At 45.0% G+C, this 14,225-nt stretch overlaps 1 protein-coding gene across 1 annotated transcript in view; it reads right to left on the bottom strand.

Moving 5' to 3' along the window:
• Positions 1 to 14,225, bottom strand: part of LOC117523766 (ryanodine receptor 2-like) — a 224,174-nt gene that overhangs the window by 54,187 nt on the left and 155,762 nt on the right. The window contains 6 exon segments of the mRNA XM_034185382.1: positions 11,286 to 11,366; positions 11,665 to 11,738; positions 11,838 to 11,914; positions 12,721 to 12,800; positions 13,145 to 13,244; positions 13,353 to 13,406. Coding sequence (XP_034041273.1) covers positions 11,286 to 11,366; positions 11,665 to 11,738; positions 11,838 to 11,914; positions 12,721 to 12,800; positions 13,145 to 13,244; positions 13,353 to 13,406 — 466 coding nt within the window.

Genomic DNA, 14,225 nt, shown 5'->3' with positions numbered 1-14,225 from the left:
ACAAACTTGTGTCACACAGTCTGACACTGAGGTAAAGCCATCCATAATCAACAGTGAACTTTGTTCTTTTCAGTAAACAGAGAAATCTGGATTTAAACTGGTTTTGAATGTGATCGCCATGCATGCGTCCATGTAAGTTTTTGTTTGAGTGCTGTACAAGGAGGAGATAAGCTGGCAGAAGTCAAGTGCAATGCCATGACTGCTAACATGAGGGCTGCCTGTGAGCCTTCACTGTCTATTCTATTAATGAGTAGTGAAATTTCATCAATAAATGTCTGCAGCTGGCAAGTTTCCCAAAGACCGAACTGGAGTTGTTTATTTGTTGAGGGCTTCATAAATATTGTTACAGTATACGTCACTACAGATGGTGGTGCAAACATGGCCAAAGCTGTCTCCCTCGACAGGTGGATGCAGTTGCAGTGTTTTGGGCAGCAGTTCCATCTAACACTCAATAAGTGTATAACCAATGCTGAAGCTAGTAAGAGTGACGTGCTTTCATCAGAACTGACATCATTTAGACAATGTGGCACTTTGTGTAATTTCCACCACACCACAACACACAGAGGATTTTCTTGAAAAGAAGGCATGAAATTTCATATAGTTTCCCAGAAGACACATGATAGAGCTGAGCCTAGATCTGATGTCTTCTTGCATTACAGTACACTCCACCATGAAACTGTGGCGAGTGGTGCAGATAACCAAATTTGCACTACAGTGGGGAAAATAAGTATTTGACCCCCTGTCAGTTTTGCAGGTTTTCCCACCTACAAAGAATGGAGAGGTCTGTAATTTTTTATCGTAGGTACACTTCAACTGTGACAGACAAAATCTAAAAAAAAAAAAAAATCCAGAAAATCACATTGTATGATTTTTAAATAATTAATTTGCATTTTATTGCATGAAACAAGTATTTGACCCCCTGGAAAAGCAGAGCTTAACAATTGTTACGGAAACATTTGTCTGCCATTATAGAGGTCAGATGTTTCCTGTAGTTCTTGACCAAGTTTTCACACACTGCAACAGGGATTTTGGTCAAGATCTTCTTCTCCAAATTTTTCAGGTTTGGAGTTTCATTTCCTTCCAAAGATTTTCTATTGAGTTCAGGTCTGGAGACTGGCCAGGCCACTCCAGGACCTTGAAATGCTTCTTACGGAGCCCCTACTTAGTTGCCCTGGCTGTGTGTTTGGGGTCACTGTCATGCTGGAAGACCCAGCCATGACCCATCCTCCCTTCAATACGGTGCAATCGTCCTGTCCCCTTTGCAGAAGAGCACCCCCAGCGTATGATGTTTCCACCCCCATGTTTCACAGTTGGGATGGTTTTCTTGGGGTTGTTCTCATCCTCTAAACATGGTAAGTGGAGTTGATTCCAAACAGGTCTAATCTGGCTCCCATGCCTCCTCTGGATCATCCAGATGGTCACTGGTGAAGTTCAAACAGGCCTGGACATGTGCTGGCTTGAGCAGGTGGACCTTGCTGCCCTGCAGGATTTTAAACCATGACAGCATCATGTGTTACTAATGTAATCTTTGTGACTGTGGTTCCAGCTCTCTTCAGGTCATTGACCAGGTCCTCCTATGTAGTTCTGAGCTTTCTCAGAATCATCCATACCCCACAAAGTGAGATCTTGCATGGAATCCCAGACCAAGGGAGATTGACAGTCATCTTGTGTTTCTTCCACTTTCTAATAAATAATCATAACAGTTGTTGTCTTCTACCAAGCTGCTTGCCTGTTGTCCTGTAGTCCATCCCAGCCTTGTGCAGGTCTACAGTTTTGTCCCTGGTGTCTTCAGACAGCTCTTTGGTCTTGGCTATGGTGGACACGTTTGAGTGTGATTGATTGAGTGTGTGAACAGGTGTCTTTTATACAGATAACAAGCTCAAACAGGTGCAGTTAATACAGGTAAAGCGTGCAGAATAAGAGGGCTTCTTAAAGAAAAATTGGTAGGGGGTCAAATACTTATTTCATGCAATAAAATGCAAATTAATTATTTAAAAATCATACAATCTGATTTTCTGGATTTTTTTTTAGATTCTGTCTCTCACAGTTGAAGTGTACCTACGATAAAAATTACAGACCTCTCCATTCTTTGTAGGTGGGAAAACCTGCAAAACTGACAGGGGGTCAAATATTTATTTTCCCCACTGTATCCTGTTTCTCCAATCACAATCCTAGTAGCCTACAATTCCTACTCCAGTCAGCCCTACCACAGAGTATCACACTAATGACTAAAGTAAATAAAGCCCAAAACATATTAAATGACTTGAAAGTGTTCATGCATCTGTCCTCCGAGCCTTCTAAAAAAACTGTCTGAAAAAGTGGTGATTTATGGTGACAATAATCCTTAAATTTCATTTGGTCAAATACCTATGGGCTCTGAAAATGGAGGGACTGTATATTAAAAAAATGGCTTTAATTCCTAAATGATAATGTTTTTGTCAAATCCCTTGAATTAAAGATGAACATGTACACTATAAACACATCTTTGTTTCATTTCAACTCCATTGTGGTGGTGCACAGAGCAAAAACTACAAAAAATGCCACTGTCCAGAAACTTGACCTGACTGTTTGTGGTTACCACTGTCTGTCTGTATAGGGAGATAGATCATTGTAAAATTCTGAGGATATATGCTTCTTCAGCAAATTTCAATGATGATTCTTACTGTGAAATACATATTCTTTCAACATTTTCACTCTAAGAGGTCTCTCTTTCCATGATTTAGCACATACGTGCCTTTGTATTGTGCTCCACAGTGGAAAGAAGAGAAGGTCAGGGGAAAGCCACGCTTCACCTGCCAGCAGCAGATACAGTAGATGGTAACTTAGTGGAGATGGACTGGTTGTCTACCTGGGTGGTTGCTATAAAGGACCCAAGGTAGTTCTGTAGTGCTGTGGATGTGACAACGTGCAAAACACCAGTGCAGAGTTGGCTTGACCTGATGTCTCAACATGTAACGGGGCAAAAGTAAAAAATGTGACTACTATCTTCTGTTAACTAGCAGAGGTTGGCCAAAATTACCCCACTGATTTATATGTACTTTGTCAAAAAAAGACCTGGACCCGCAGTGAAGCTGGTAGCTTCAGCTTCACTGCGGCCGGACTGAGGACTTTAAGTATGGAAAATGGTCCAATGAACCTGTCCTTTAGTTTTTGGGATTCTACCTGTAGTGGAATGTCCTTCGTGGATAGCCAACCGCCTGCCCGGGCTGATACGTACGGGCCGGGGCACACCGGCGGTCTGCATGGGCCTTAGCCCTCGTCCGGGCCTTGAGCAGGGCAGAGTGGGCAGTACACCACACCCGACGGCACCTCCTCAGATGGGCCTGGACCGAGGGCACCCCGACCTCTCCCTCCACTAGCGGGAACAATGGGGGCTGGTACCCCAAACACACCTCAAACGGGGAGAGGCCGGTAGCCGATGATACCTGGCTATTATGAGCGTACTCGATCCAGGCCGTCGGATGCACGGAGGTCACGCAGCAGAGGGCCTGCTCCAGTTCCTGATTCGTCCGCTCTGCCTGCCCGTTCGTCTGGGGATGGTACCCGGACGAGAGACTTACGGTGGCCCCCAGTTCCCTGCAGAAGCTCCTCCAAACCTGGGAGGAGAACTGAGGACCACGATCTGAGACAATGTCCGATGGAATCCCATGCAGACGCACGACATGGTGGACCAGGAGGTCTGCAGTCTCCTGGGCCGTTGGGAGCTTCGGGAGGGCCACGAAGTGGGCCGCCTTGGAGAACCGGTCCACTATCGTGAGGATGGTGGTCTTGCCCTGGGATGGCGGGAGGCCCGTGACAAAGTCCAGGCCGATGTGAGACCAGGGGCGATGAGGCACGGGCAAAGGCTGGAGGAGGCCCTGGGTCTTTTGATGGTCCGCTTTGCCCCTGGCGCAGGTGGTGCAGGCCTGGACGTACTCCCGGATGTCGGCTTCCAGAGACGCCCACCAGAAGCGCTGCCGGACAACTGCCACGGTTCTTGGCACCCCTGGGTGGCAGGAGAGCTTGGAACCGTGACAGAAGTCCAGGACGGCAGCTCTTGCCTCTGGTGGGACATATAGTCTGTTCTTCGGGCCGGTCCCCGGGTCCGGGTTCCGTGTCAGGACCTCCCGGACGGTCTTCTCCACGTCCCAGGTGAGGGTGGCCACGACAGTGGACTCGGGGATGATGGTTTCGGTTGGGTCTGACAGCTCGGTCCTGACCTCCTCTTTGTGCACCCGGGACAGGTCGTCAGATTGTTGGTTCTTCGTCCCGGGGCGGTATGTGATCCAAAAGTCAAAACGCCCGAAGAACAGTGACCAGCGGGCTTGCCTGGGGTTCAAACGCTTGGCGGTCCGAATGTACACCAGGTTCCGATGGTCAGTGAAAACCGTGAACGGTACCGAAGCTCCCTCCAACAGGTGTCTCCACTCCTCCAGAGCCTCCTTCACCGCAAGAAGTTCCAGATTGCCGACCTCATAATTCCTTTCAGCCGGGGTCAACCTGCGGGAAAAATAGGCACATGGGTGGAGAACCTTGTCGGACTCCCTGCTCTGGGACAGCACGGCTCCTATCCCTGAGTCAGAGGCGTCCACTTCGACTATAACCTGGCGACTTGGATCGGGCTGCACCAGAACTGGTGCAGTCGAGAACCGGCGTTTCAACTCCCTAAACGTGGCTTCGCACTGATCCGACCAGGTGAAGGGGACTTTTGTGGAGGTCAGGGCTGTCAGGGGACTAACCACCTGACTATAGCCCTTGATGAACCTCCGGTAAAAATTAGCAAAACCGAGGAACTGTTGTAGTTTCCTACGGTTTGTTGGTTGGGGCCAATCTCTCACCGCCGCCACCTTGGCCGGATCAGGGGCGACGGAGTTGGAGGAGATGATGAACCCCAGGAAGGACAAAGAAGTACGGTGGAACTCGCACTTCTCGCCCTTCACAAACAGCCGGTTCTCCAACAACCGCTTCAGGACCTGACGTACATGCGTAACATGAGTCTCAGGATCCAGGGAAAAGATGAGTATATCGTCCAGATATACGAAGACAAACCGATGCAGGAAGTCCCGCAAGACATCGTTTACCAAAGCTTGGAACGTCGCGGGGGCGTTAGTGAGGCCGAACAGCATGACCAGGTACTCAAAGTGACCTAACGGGGTGTTAAATGCCGTCTTCCATTCGTCTCCCTTCCGGATCCGAACCAGGTGGTACGCATTCCTAAGATCCAGTTTTGTGAATATTTGGGCTCCATGCAGGGGCGTGAACACTGAATCTAACAGGGGCAGAGGGTATCGGTTGCGAACCATGATTTCGTTCAGCCCCCTGTAATCAATGCATGGACGGAGTCCGCCGTGTTTCTTGCCCACAAAAAAGAAACCAGCACCCATCGGGGAGGTGGAATTCCGGATCAGCCCGGCAGCTAATGAGTCCCGGATGTAGGTCTCCATTGATTCTCGCTCAGGACGTGAGAGGTTGTACAGCCTGCTGGACGGGTACTCAACGCCCGGGATCAAATCAATGGCACAATCGTACGGACGGTGCGGGGGAAGGGTGAGCGCCAGATCTTTGCTGAAAACGTCAGCAAGATCGTGGTACTCACTTGGCACCACCGTCAGATTGGGGGGGACTTTAACCTCCTCACTAGCTGTCACACCAGGCGGAACCGAGGATCCGAGACATTCCCGGTGGCAGGTTTCGCTCCACTGAGCCACAACCCCAGACGGCCAATCAATCCGGGGATTGTGTTTTATCATCCAAGGATAACCCAATACCACACGGGAGGTAGAAGGTGTTACAAAAAACACAATCTCCTCCCTGTGATTACCAGACACCACCAATGTCACTGGCTGTGTCTGGTGTGTGATTAATGGAAGAAGGGTGCCATCTAGTGCCCGTACCTTCAAAGGTGAAGGTAGAGCCACTAGAGGGAGCCCGACTTCCCTTGCCCATCTGCTGTCCAGCAGATTCCCCTCCGACCCCGTGTCCACCAGTGCTGTGGGATGAAGGGTTAGATCCCCACTCAGGATCGTGATTGGGATGCGTGCAGATTTTCGGGGTCTCCCCGCGTGGGTATTGTGACCCACCCTTAGCCCAGTCTCTAAGGACGAGTGCTGCTGTTTTGACCGTTTGGGGCATTCTCTCTGTGTGTGCTCAGTTGAGCTGCAGAGAAAACACTCTCCACGGATCAGCCTCCTTTGTCTCTGATCTGATCGCTTTTTGGCCCTGCTCGTTTCCCTAGCAACGTCAACAGGGGGAGCTGTCGTCACGTGGAGAGTCCTGGCTGTGGGGAAGTCGGCTCCCTTTCGGACCCGGGAGGAAGAGGGACGGCTTGTGCCTGACCACGCTCCCATCGGTGTTCTGTTAATCGGTTGTCTAACCGTATAACCAGGTCGATAAGCCCGTCTAAATCCCGCGGCTCGTCCTTCGCCACCAGGTGCTCCTTAAGGACCAGAGACAGTCCATTTACAAAGGCGGCGCGGAGCACAACATCATTCCAGACGGCTCGTGCTGCCGCAATGCGGAAGTCGAGTGCATACTTAGCTGTGCTCCGACACCCCTGCTTGATTGACAGCAGCAAGTTCGAAGCAGATTCGCCTCTATGGGGGTGATCAAAAACCTGCTTGAACTCCCTCACAAACCCAGTATACGTCATTAGGAGCCGTGAATTCTGCTCCCAGAGCGCCGTAGCCCAGGCGCGTGCCTCTCCTCGAAGCAGATTTATTACGTAAGCCACCTGGCTAGCGTCTGACGTGTACATGACAGGACGCTGTGAAAAGACGAGCGAGCACTGCATTAAGAAGTCCGTGCACGTCTCGACACAACCTCTGTACGGCTCCGGAGGGCTTATGTATGCTTCAGGGGACGGTGGGGGGGTTCGTTGAACGACCAGCGGAATGTCTGTTTCAGGCCTCCGGTCAGCAGGGGGAGGTGCTGCAGCAGCGCCCTGAGCCTGCGCTTCCACCTTGGCGGTGAGAGCCTCCGTCGTCCGATTGAGAATCACACTCTGCTCGGTGACTAAGTCCAGCCGAGCAGTGAAAGCGGTTAAGATTTGCTGCAGCTCACCTAACATGCCTCCTGCTGACGCCTGTGCACCTCGCTCTTCCACTGGCTGTTCAAGCGATGGTTGACGCCCCTCGGGATCCATGACGCTGGCCGAGAAATCCTGTTGTGAAAGTGTAGGAACACGGACCCACAACAGGGGGCGTTAAACGAACGGACAATGGATAAGCCAAACAGTAACAATGTAATGTTGTGAAGTGCACAACGGAATACAGACAAACACAGTTTTGGTACCACAGACAATTATATGTAGCGTGACGTGTGGGCAGGCTTGAGGATAGGAGACATCCGTCCCAAACCGAGCTGGATCCCACACGGCCTTCACCGCCAACGGATCTGAAGAACACCGGAGCCGCCAAGTCCTGGATCCCCAGGTGGCCACCGTCTACAGCTGTCAGCCCTGGTATTGCTGGCAGAGAACAGAAACAGTATTGATGAGTGTGAGTTCGCACACTCAGTAATCCCACAGTCTGTGTTCTTTTGGGAGGGAGCACCTCCACCTCCAATCACACACTCGTGCAGCTCCTGTCTAACCACCTATCTGGTTGGAGTGTGAAGCGAAGCCGTCGCTGATCACACCAAACGCCAATCCCTCAGATAAGGCAACACCACAGGAAAACGGCTGCAAATAAGTTCAGACTATAAGTCAGGGTTTAGTTCAGCAGAGAAAATTACCTCTCTAGTGGCTGATTTCTCGGCGGGGAGGTGGAGTTGTAGTCCGGCCTTTATGGTGGTGGGGATGAACTGTGGATGAGTGACAGCTGGTGCTGATGATGAGTGACAGCTGTCACTCCCGGTTGCTCCGACGCCCTCTCATGCTTGAAGCCCGCACTTCAAGCAGGGCGCCATCTGGTGGTGGTGGGCCAGCAGTACCTCCTCTTCAGCGGCCCACACAACATGTACTATGTTATATTTAATAAGATATTTTCATAAAAAAAAGACACAAATGTGCAGTTTACTGCATTTTATTTTTTTCTTGTGTAAAAACACAGGTTAGATGTGGTTTGACCAAAACAAATTGTCATTAAAATTAATAAAACAGGGATAAAGTGGAGGTTTAAGAGTCACTAGGTGTTCACAGGAAACATTTCTATATTTATTCATGTCTGTGTTAACCTTTTCCTTCCTGTGTTGGCTTAACCTATTGAACCTTAAGAATTGCAGTCGTCTTTGTAATATTGTCAAGGAATGTGGTAAAATTGTGGGAACTCAGTGCACGGACATTATGGACCTTTTTAAAACAAGGGTTGTGTCAAAAGCCAGGAAAATTATGGCCGATTCTGCACACCCTCTGCACCCACAATTTAAGTTTCTGCCCTCGGGCAGACGCCTGGTAATGCCCAGATGCTGAACCAACAGACTAAAAAACTCTTTTATTCCCACAGCCATTGCTCTCCTAAATAACACCTAAAGACTCACTGTTGCACTTAAGTCTATACTGACTCGCACCTTATTTCTGGGCTCTTTTTTATATATTTATTCTGCTGTGTTTTTATGTTTATGTTTTTTATGAATTTGTATGATGTGGTTTTATGAATGTAATGTAATTTTTACTGCTGACTGCACCTGAATTGCCCCCATGAGGACTAAATAAATGATCAAATCAAAATCAAATCAAATGTTCATTGTTAGGGAGTGCCGCCTGTGCGCCTGGACTAAACCATTGTACAACTGTACAGGGGTGGAAGGGCGCTCAGAGATCTTTCAATATTATTGTTAGAGCAGAATTATGTTTTGCAACATTTACACATTCATTCTAATTATATTCTTTTACAACATGAATTGTATGGACATTAACAACATGCAACACAAAAATGTATTTAATGCCAGTTTTTTGTGGGCCCCCCCATGCTCTGGGCCCTGGGTACATAGTACCCTTTACCCCCCCAGTCTGACGCCCCTGTGTGGTTTCCCTGCAGGTGCACCAGCTTACAAAGGTTTGCAGGCTATGTGAACTGAAACTTTAAATTGTCCATCGGTGTGAGTGTGTTTGTCTTTCTATATGTGGCCCTGTGATGGACTGGCAAAAGACCCTGCCTCTCAACCAATGACAGGCTCCAGCCTATTGAATTTATGTTATTTTTTCAGATTATCTTGTGAGAATGAATCATTTGAACAGTTCCGTCATAGTACTGCAGAAATACAAACCTATCATTTGTAAAGCACAACAACTAAATTGTACAAAACCCAATTCCAGTGATGCTGGGACATTGTGTGAAATGTAAATAAAAACAGAATACGATTCGCAAATCCTCTTCAACCTATATTCAGTTGAATACACCACAAAGACAAAATATTTAATGTTCAAACTGATATTTTTTTGTTTTTGTGCAATTATTTGTTCATTTTGAAATGATGTCTGCAACACATTTCAAAAAAGCTGGGACAGGGGCAACAAAAGACTGGGAAAGTTGATGAATGTTCAAAGAACACCTGTTTGGAACATTCCACAGGTGAACAGGTTAATTGGAAACAGGTGAGTGTCATGACTGGGTATAAAAGGAGCATCCCCAAAAGGCTCAGCCGTTCACAAACAGATGGGGTGAGGATCACCACTTTGTGAACAACTGCATGAAAAAATAGTCCAACAGTTTAAGAACATGTTTCTCAACATTCACTTGTAAGGAATTTAGGGATTCCATCATCTGCAGTCCATAATATAATCAGAAGATTCAGAGAATCTGGAGAACTTTCTACACGTAAGCGACAAGGCCGTAAACTAATACTGAATGCTCGTGACCTTCGATCCCTCAGGTGGCACTGCATTAAAAACCAACATCATTGTGTAAAGGATCTTACCGGGCTCAGAAACACTTCAGAAAACCATTGTCAGTTAACACAGTTCGTCGCTACATCTACAAGTGCAAGGTAAAACTCTATGCAAAGCGAAAGCCATACATCAACAACATCCAGAAACGCCGCCACCTTCTCTGGGCCCGAGATCATTTCAAATGGACAGGCGCAATGTGGAAAAGGGTGTTGTGATCTGATGAGTCCACATTTCAAATTGTTTTGACGTCATGTCCTCCGGACAAAAGAGGATAAAGACCATCCAGATTGTTAACGGTGCAAAGTTCAAAAGCCAGCATCAGTGATGTATGGGGGTGTGTTAGTGCTGATGGCATGGGCAACTTGCACATCTGTGATGGCACCAACAATGCTGAGAGGTACATCCAGCTTTTGAAGCAACACATGCTGCCATCCAAGCAACGTCTTTTTCAGGGACGTCTCTGCTTACTTCAGCAAGACAATGCCAAGCCACATTCTGCACGTGTTACAACAGCGTGGCTTCGTAGTAAAAGAGTGCGGGTACTAGACTGGCCTGCCTGCAGTCCAGACCTGTCACCCATTCAAAATGTGTGGCGCATTATGAAGCGCAAAATACGACAATGGAGACTCCAGACTGTTGAACAAATAAAGTCGTACATTAAGCAAGAATGGGAAAGAATTCCACCTACAAAGCTTCAACAATTAGTGTCCTCAGTTCCCAAACGCTTACTGAGTGTTGTTAGAAGGAAAGGTGATGTAACACAGTAGTAAACATACCACTGTCCCAGCTTTTCCATTTCAAAAGGAGCAAATATTTGCACAAAAACAATAAAGTTTATCAGTTTGAACATTAAATATCTTGTCTTTGTGGTGTATTCAACTGAATATAGGTTGAAGAGGATTTGCAAATCATTGTATTCTGTTTTTATTTACATTTTACACAACGTCCCAACTTCATTGGAATTGGGGCTGTACATTTGGCTGTTGTTGCAACATAAAAAATATATAAGAGGCACAGAAGAGATTTGTAACCAGCTCATACTTGTGTCTGTTATTCATCTCCTGCTGATGGCTGTGATTTATATTGTGGATTTTGTGTTGGTTGTTGACAGAGAAATAGTCATTTATCAAGTTGTATGTTGCTGAAACGTGATTAATTAAATTCTAGAGCAGTGGTCTCCAAACTATTCCAGAAAGGGCCGAGAGGGTGCAGGTTTTCTTTGCAGCCACTGACTTCAGCAGGTGATTTCACTGATTAACATCACTTGAAGCAAGTGGGATGAGTTCATCAGTGAAATCACCTGCTGGAGTCAGTGGCTGCAAAGAAAACCTGCACCCTCTCGGCCCTTTCTGGAATAGTTTGGTGACCACTGTTCTAGAGCAAGGGATCATGTTGTTCATGCCCACCCCAGGATACCATGTTTCTTACAAAGTTACTCGAAATTTACAAAAGTGATTAAATGCATAAAAGTTGAAGTAACCTAAATTATGTCCTTCACAGAGCAGCTGTAGGAACCGGAATAGGTCACAGGTCAGGTCTTTGTCAGGCATCACCATCTCTCCTGGGAAAATGATGATCAAGTGAGACAAACAATGAATGTGATAAACTGCAAAAAATAAAATAAAATAAAATAAAAAATGTAGATATACTACAGGAAAGGTAGCGTAACAGGTGACAGGTAGGATTTACAAACAGGCAAGAAAAGATGGAAATTAAATGAATAGATAATAATATATATATAATTTTGAAGGCAAAGAAAGGTAGTGTAGTGGAAAAAAAATGCAATATAAATTTAGAGAGTGCTCAAGGCCAAAAATCTCAGTTTCACTGCTATGAAACACTTCTACGCATGTTTATACCTGAGCTCTTGTTCATGGCCTCCCCTAATCCTTCTGCTTTGTTCTGCCTCTCAAATGCATTCAAATTCAAAACACTGAGGAGCAGAAAACCATGAGAAAATTACATACAAACAAATGCATAAAGACAAGCAGATGAGCAGTTTCAGGACTATTAAATTCACAAATTTGCTCACCTGCATGACTGCATAAGACCAGCCATGCTCTGAAAGAAGCCAACGTCTCGCTTCTGTCTCAGATAATTCAGCATTTTCTACCAAATAAGACATCAATGACAAGATCTGATAAATAGAAGATCTCCATTAAAGCAATCATAATACAATCACGATTATGTCATTAATAATTATTTATTTGTTTATTAATTTTAGCTCCAGTTCTTTGTCTTTTTATCAGGTCCAAGAGTCTTTAACAAAACATCTTAAAGTGATATGTATTGAAGAAGGAAAAAGTCCACAAATGGTTGTCAATATAAATCTAAATATTTTTGTGAGTGATATTCTCTTTGTCCATCACAGTCGATGATGAACTTGACATCTTAATTTGCAGTTGATGGGAGATGAGTTCCAAGGTGACTGGCCAATTCAATTCTGGCATTGAATGTCCTGGCACATGTGTGGCAGACATGTAGCAGTTAAGTGGATGGTGGGCTGGTGGCTTTAGCTTTGCACAGCTACCACTTGAGTTTAGCTAAATAAGTAACCAAATAACTATCATTTTCAACATACATTACTGGGGTTTTTAAATCACTGAGTCACTTACATAGCTACTGCAGTCTTCAGACTGATTACTGCATTTTTTTTTACTCCAAGTGCCTTTAATTGTTGCATTTAGGAATGTTATTACTCCAAAGTACACAGCACTGTCTGAACTATGTTTAATCTCATTATGTCTTTATTTTGTGGGTATTTCATTCCTAGCTTTGCTCTATTGTATTTATTTCTAATAAAAATAAAACAGAAAAAAAATTAACTGTTTGAAGAAGCAAGAACAGTCAACATGAAACCTTCTTTAAATGTCTGAACAGGACCACAGTGCTGTTGTATTATATGACACCCGCACCTGTTGAACTGTGGTGTTCCCTCCATTCAGAAGAGCAATACCCAACTTGAGTGTGGGGGCAATCATGGTGCCCATTGTCCCTGATGGAAAGCAGAAATAAATCTCAGTCAGAGGATCTATAGTACGGACTGAGTACCATCCAATGTCTAGGATATAGGGAATAAAACAACAACAGCACACAAACACATTGATGGCTAGCTCCCATTCTTCAGTTGCATCTCCGTAGCTTAAGTGTCCTTCAGACTCAGAAGCCACTTTAAGATCACTTGTCGAGCTCATGAATGAAACAATGATTGGGTCAATACTTAGCAAAGCTCCTGATTGCAAATGCTTTTGCAGCATACCAAAAATAAATGTCACTGAAATAAGCAAGAACCTAAAAAAATTTTTTAAGAAATGGTCTGTTAGCTTTTGTAGATTCTACCTTTGCAGGCGCTAATAGTTTGCAGAACCATCTCAGAGGCTCCGCGATGATGCAGCCTGGCCTGTTGGTACAGCAGTTTATGTTTCTCCATCTCTTTCTCCTGAGCCATACACAGATGACTCATTATGTACAACACACTAATTTCATTTATCTTTATTTAATTATTAAATTAAATCTTAAAATAATTAAGAAGTAAGGAAAATCTTACTTCAAAGCTTTCCATCTCCTCTTTTTCATTGTCGTCCTCCTCTCTGTGGCAGCTCTGGAAGACAGAAAGGAGGGTGATGACAGAAGAAAACACAAAACAAAAATCAAAGAAGGGGGAAAAAAGCCTACAAGATCACTATAACAGTGGTGGGCAAAGCTAACCTAACAGTTAGCTTTGATAGCCACAATCCGCTTATTGAAATGCTAACTGTGATAACGCTAAACTAATAAACTGCTCAAACATTTAGCCAAAACCTACCTTTACCTGGTAAATTTTATTCTAGGAATTTACCCCAGAGTTGTTTTTATATTTCTTTAAATTTTCCTTTAAATTTTTAGGGGCTCCAAACCCCTGAAAAACAGGCCTAAAGAGCTAAAATTTCAACATGACGCATAAAAATGAAGATTCCCAATAAAGGTTTTGCATGCCAGTATCAGACGATGATCAAGATACTTGTCACCATTTAACAAACAGTTTATTCACAGTACTGAAAGTATTAAATTAATAAGAAATAAGAAGAAATAAAATATACACATGGAAAATAATGTTAGTCATCTAAACTAAAATTTACTCTTGCTTGACCTCCTACTCCTCCATCTCCTCGAGGTGATGCATGTTAGCTTCATGTATAAATTTCACTTGTATAATCTCAAACAGGAACATTTCTGATTTTAGGATTTAAAAAAGAGTTTGACTCTTAAGCTTCCTACAGCTGACTTAAAGTGGGCAGAACTAAATTTAGTGGAAGTGAATTGGTCCACTCATGGTTTTCAAACTTGGCTAAAAACCTAATCTGCTAATGAAAAAATTGTCTTCGCCAATTGGGCGTTAGCTGATTACTTTTAAAGCTACAACAAATTTAAAATTAAATTA

This window comes from Thalassophryne amazonica, chromosome 13 (assembly GCF_902500255.1).
Source record: "Thalassophryne amazonica chromosome 13, fThaAma1.1, whole genome shotgun sequence".
In the NCBI taxonomy this organism is placed as follows: Eukaryota; Metazoa; Chordata; class Actinopteri; order Batrachoidiformes; family Batrachoididae; genus Thalassophryne; species Thalassophryne amazonica.
This window is presented reverse-complemented; position numbering and strand designations above follow the sequence as displayed.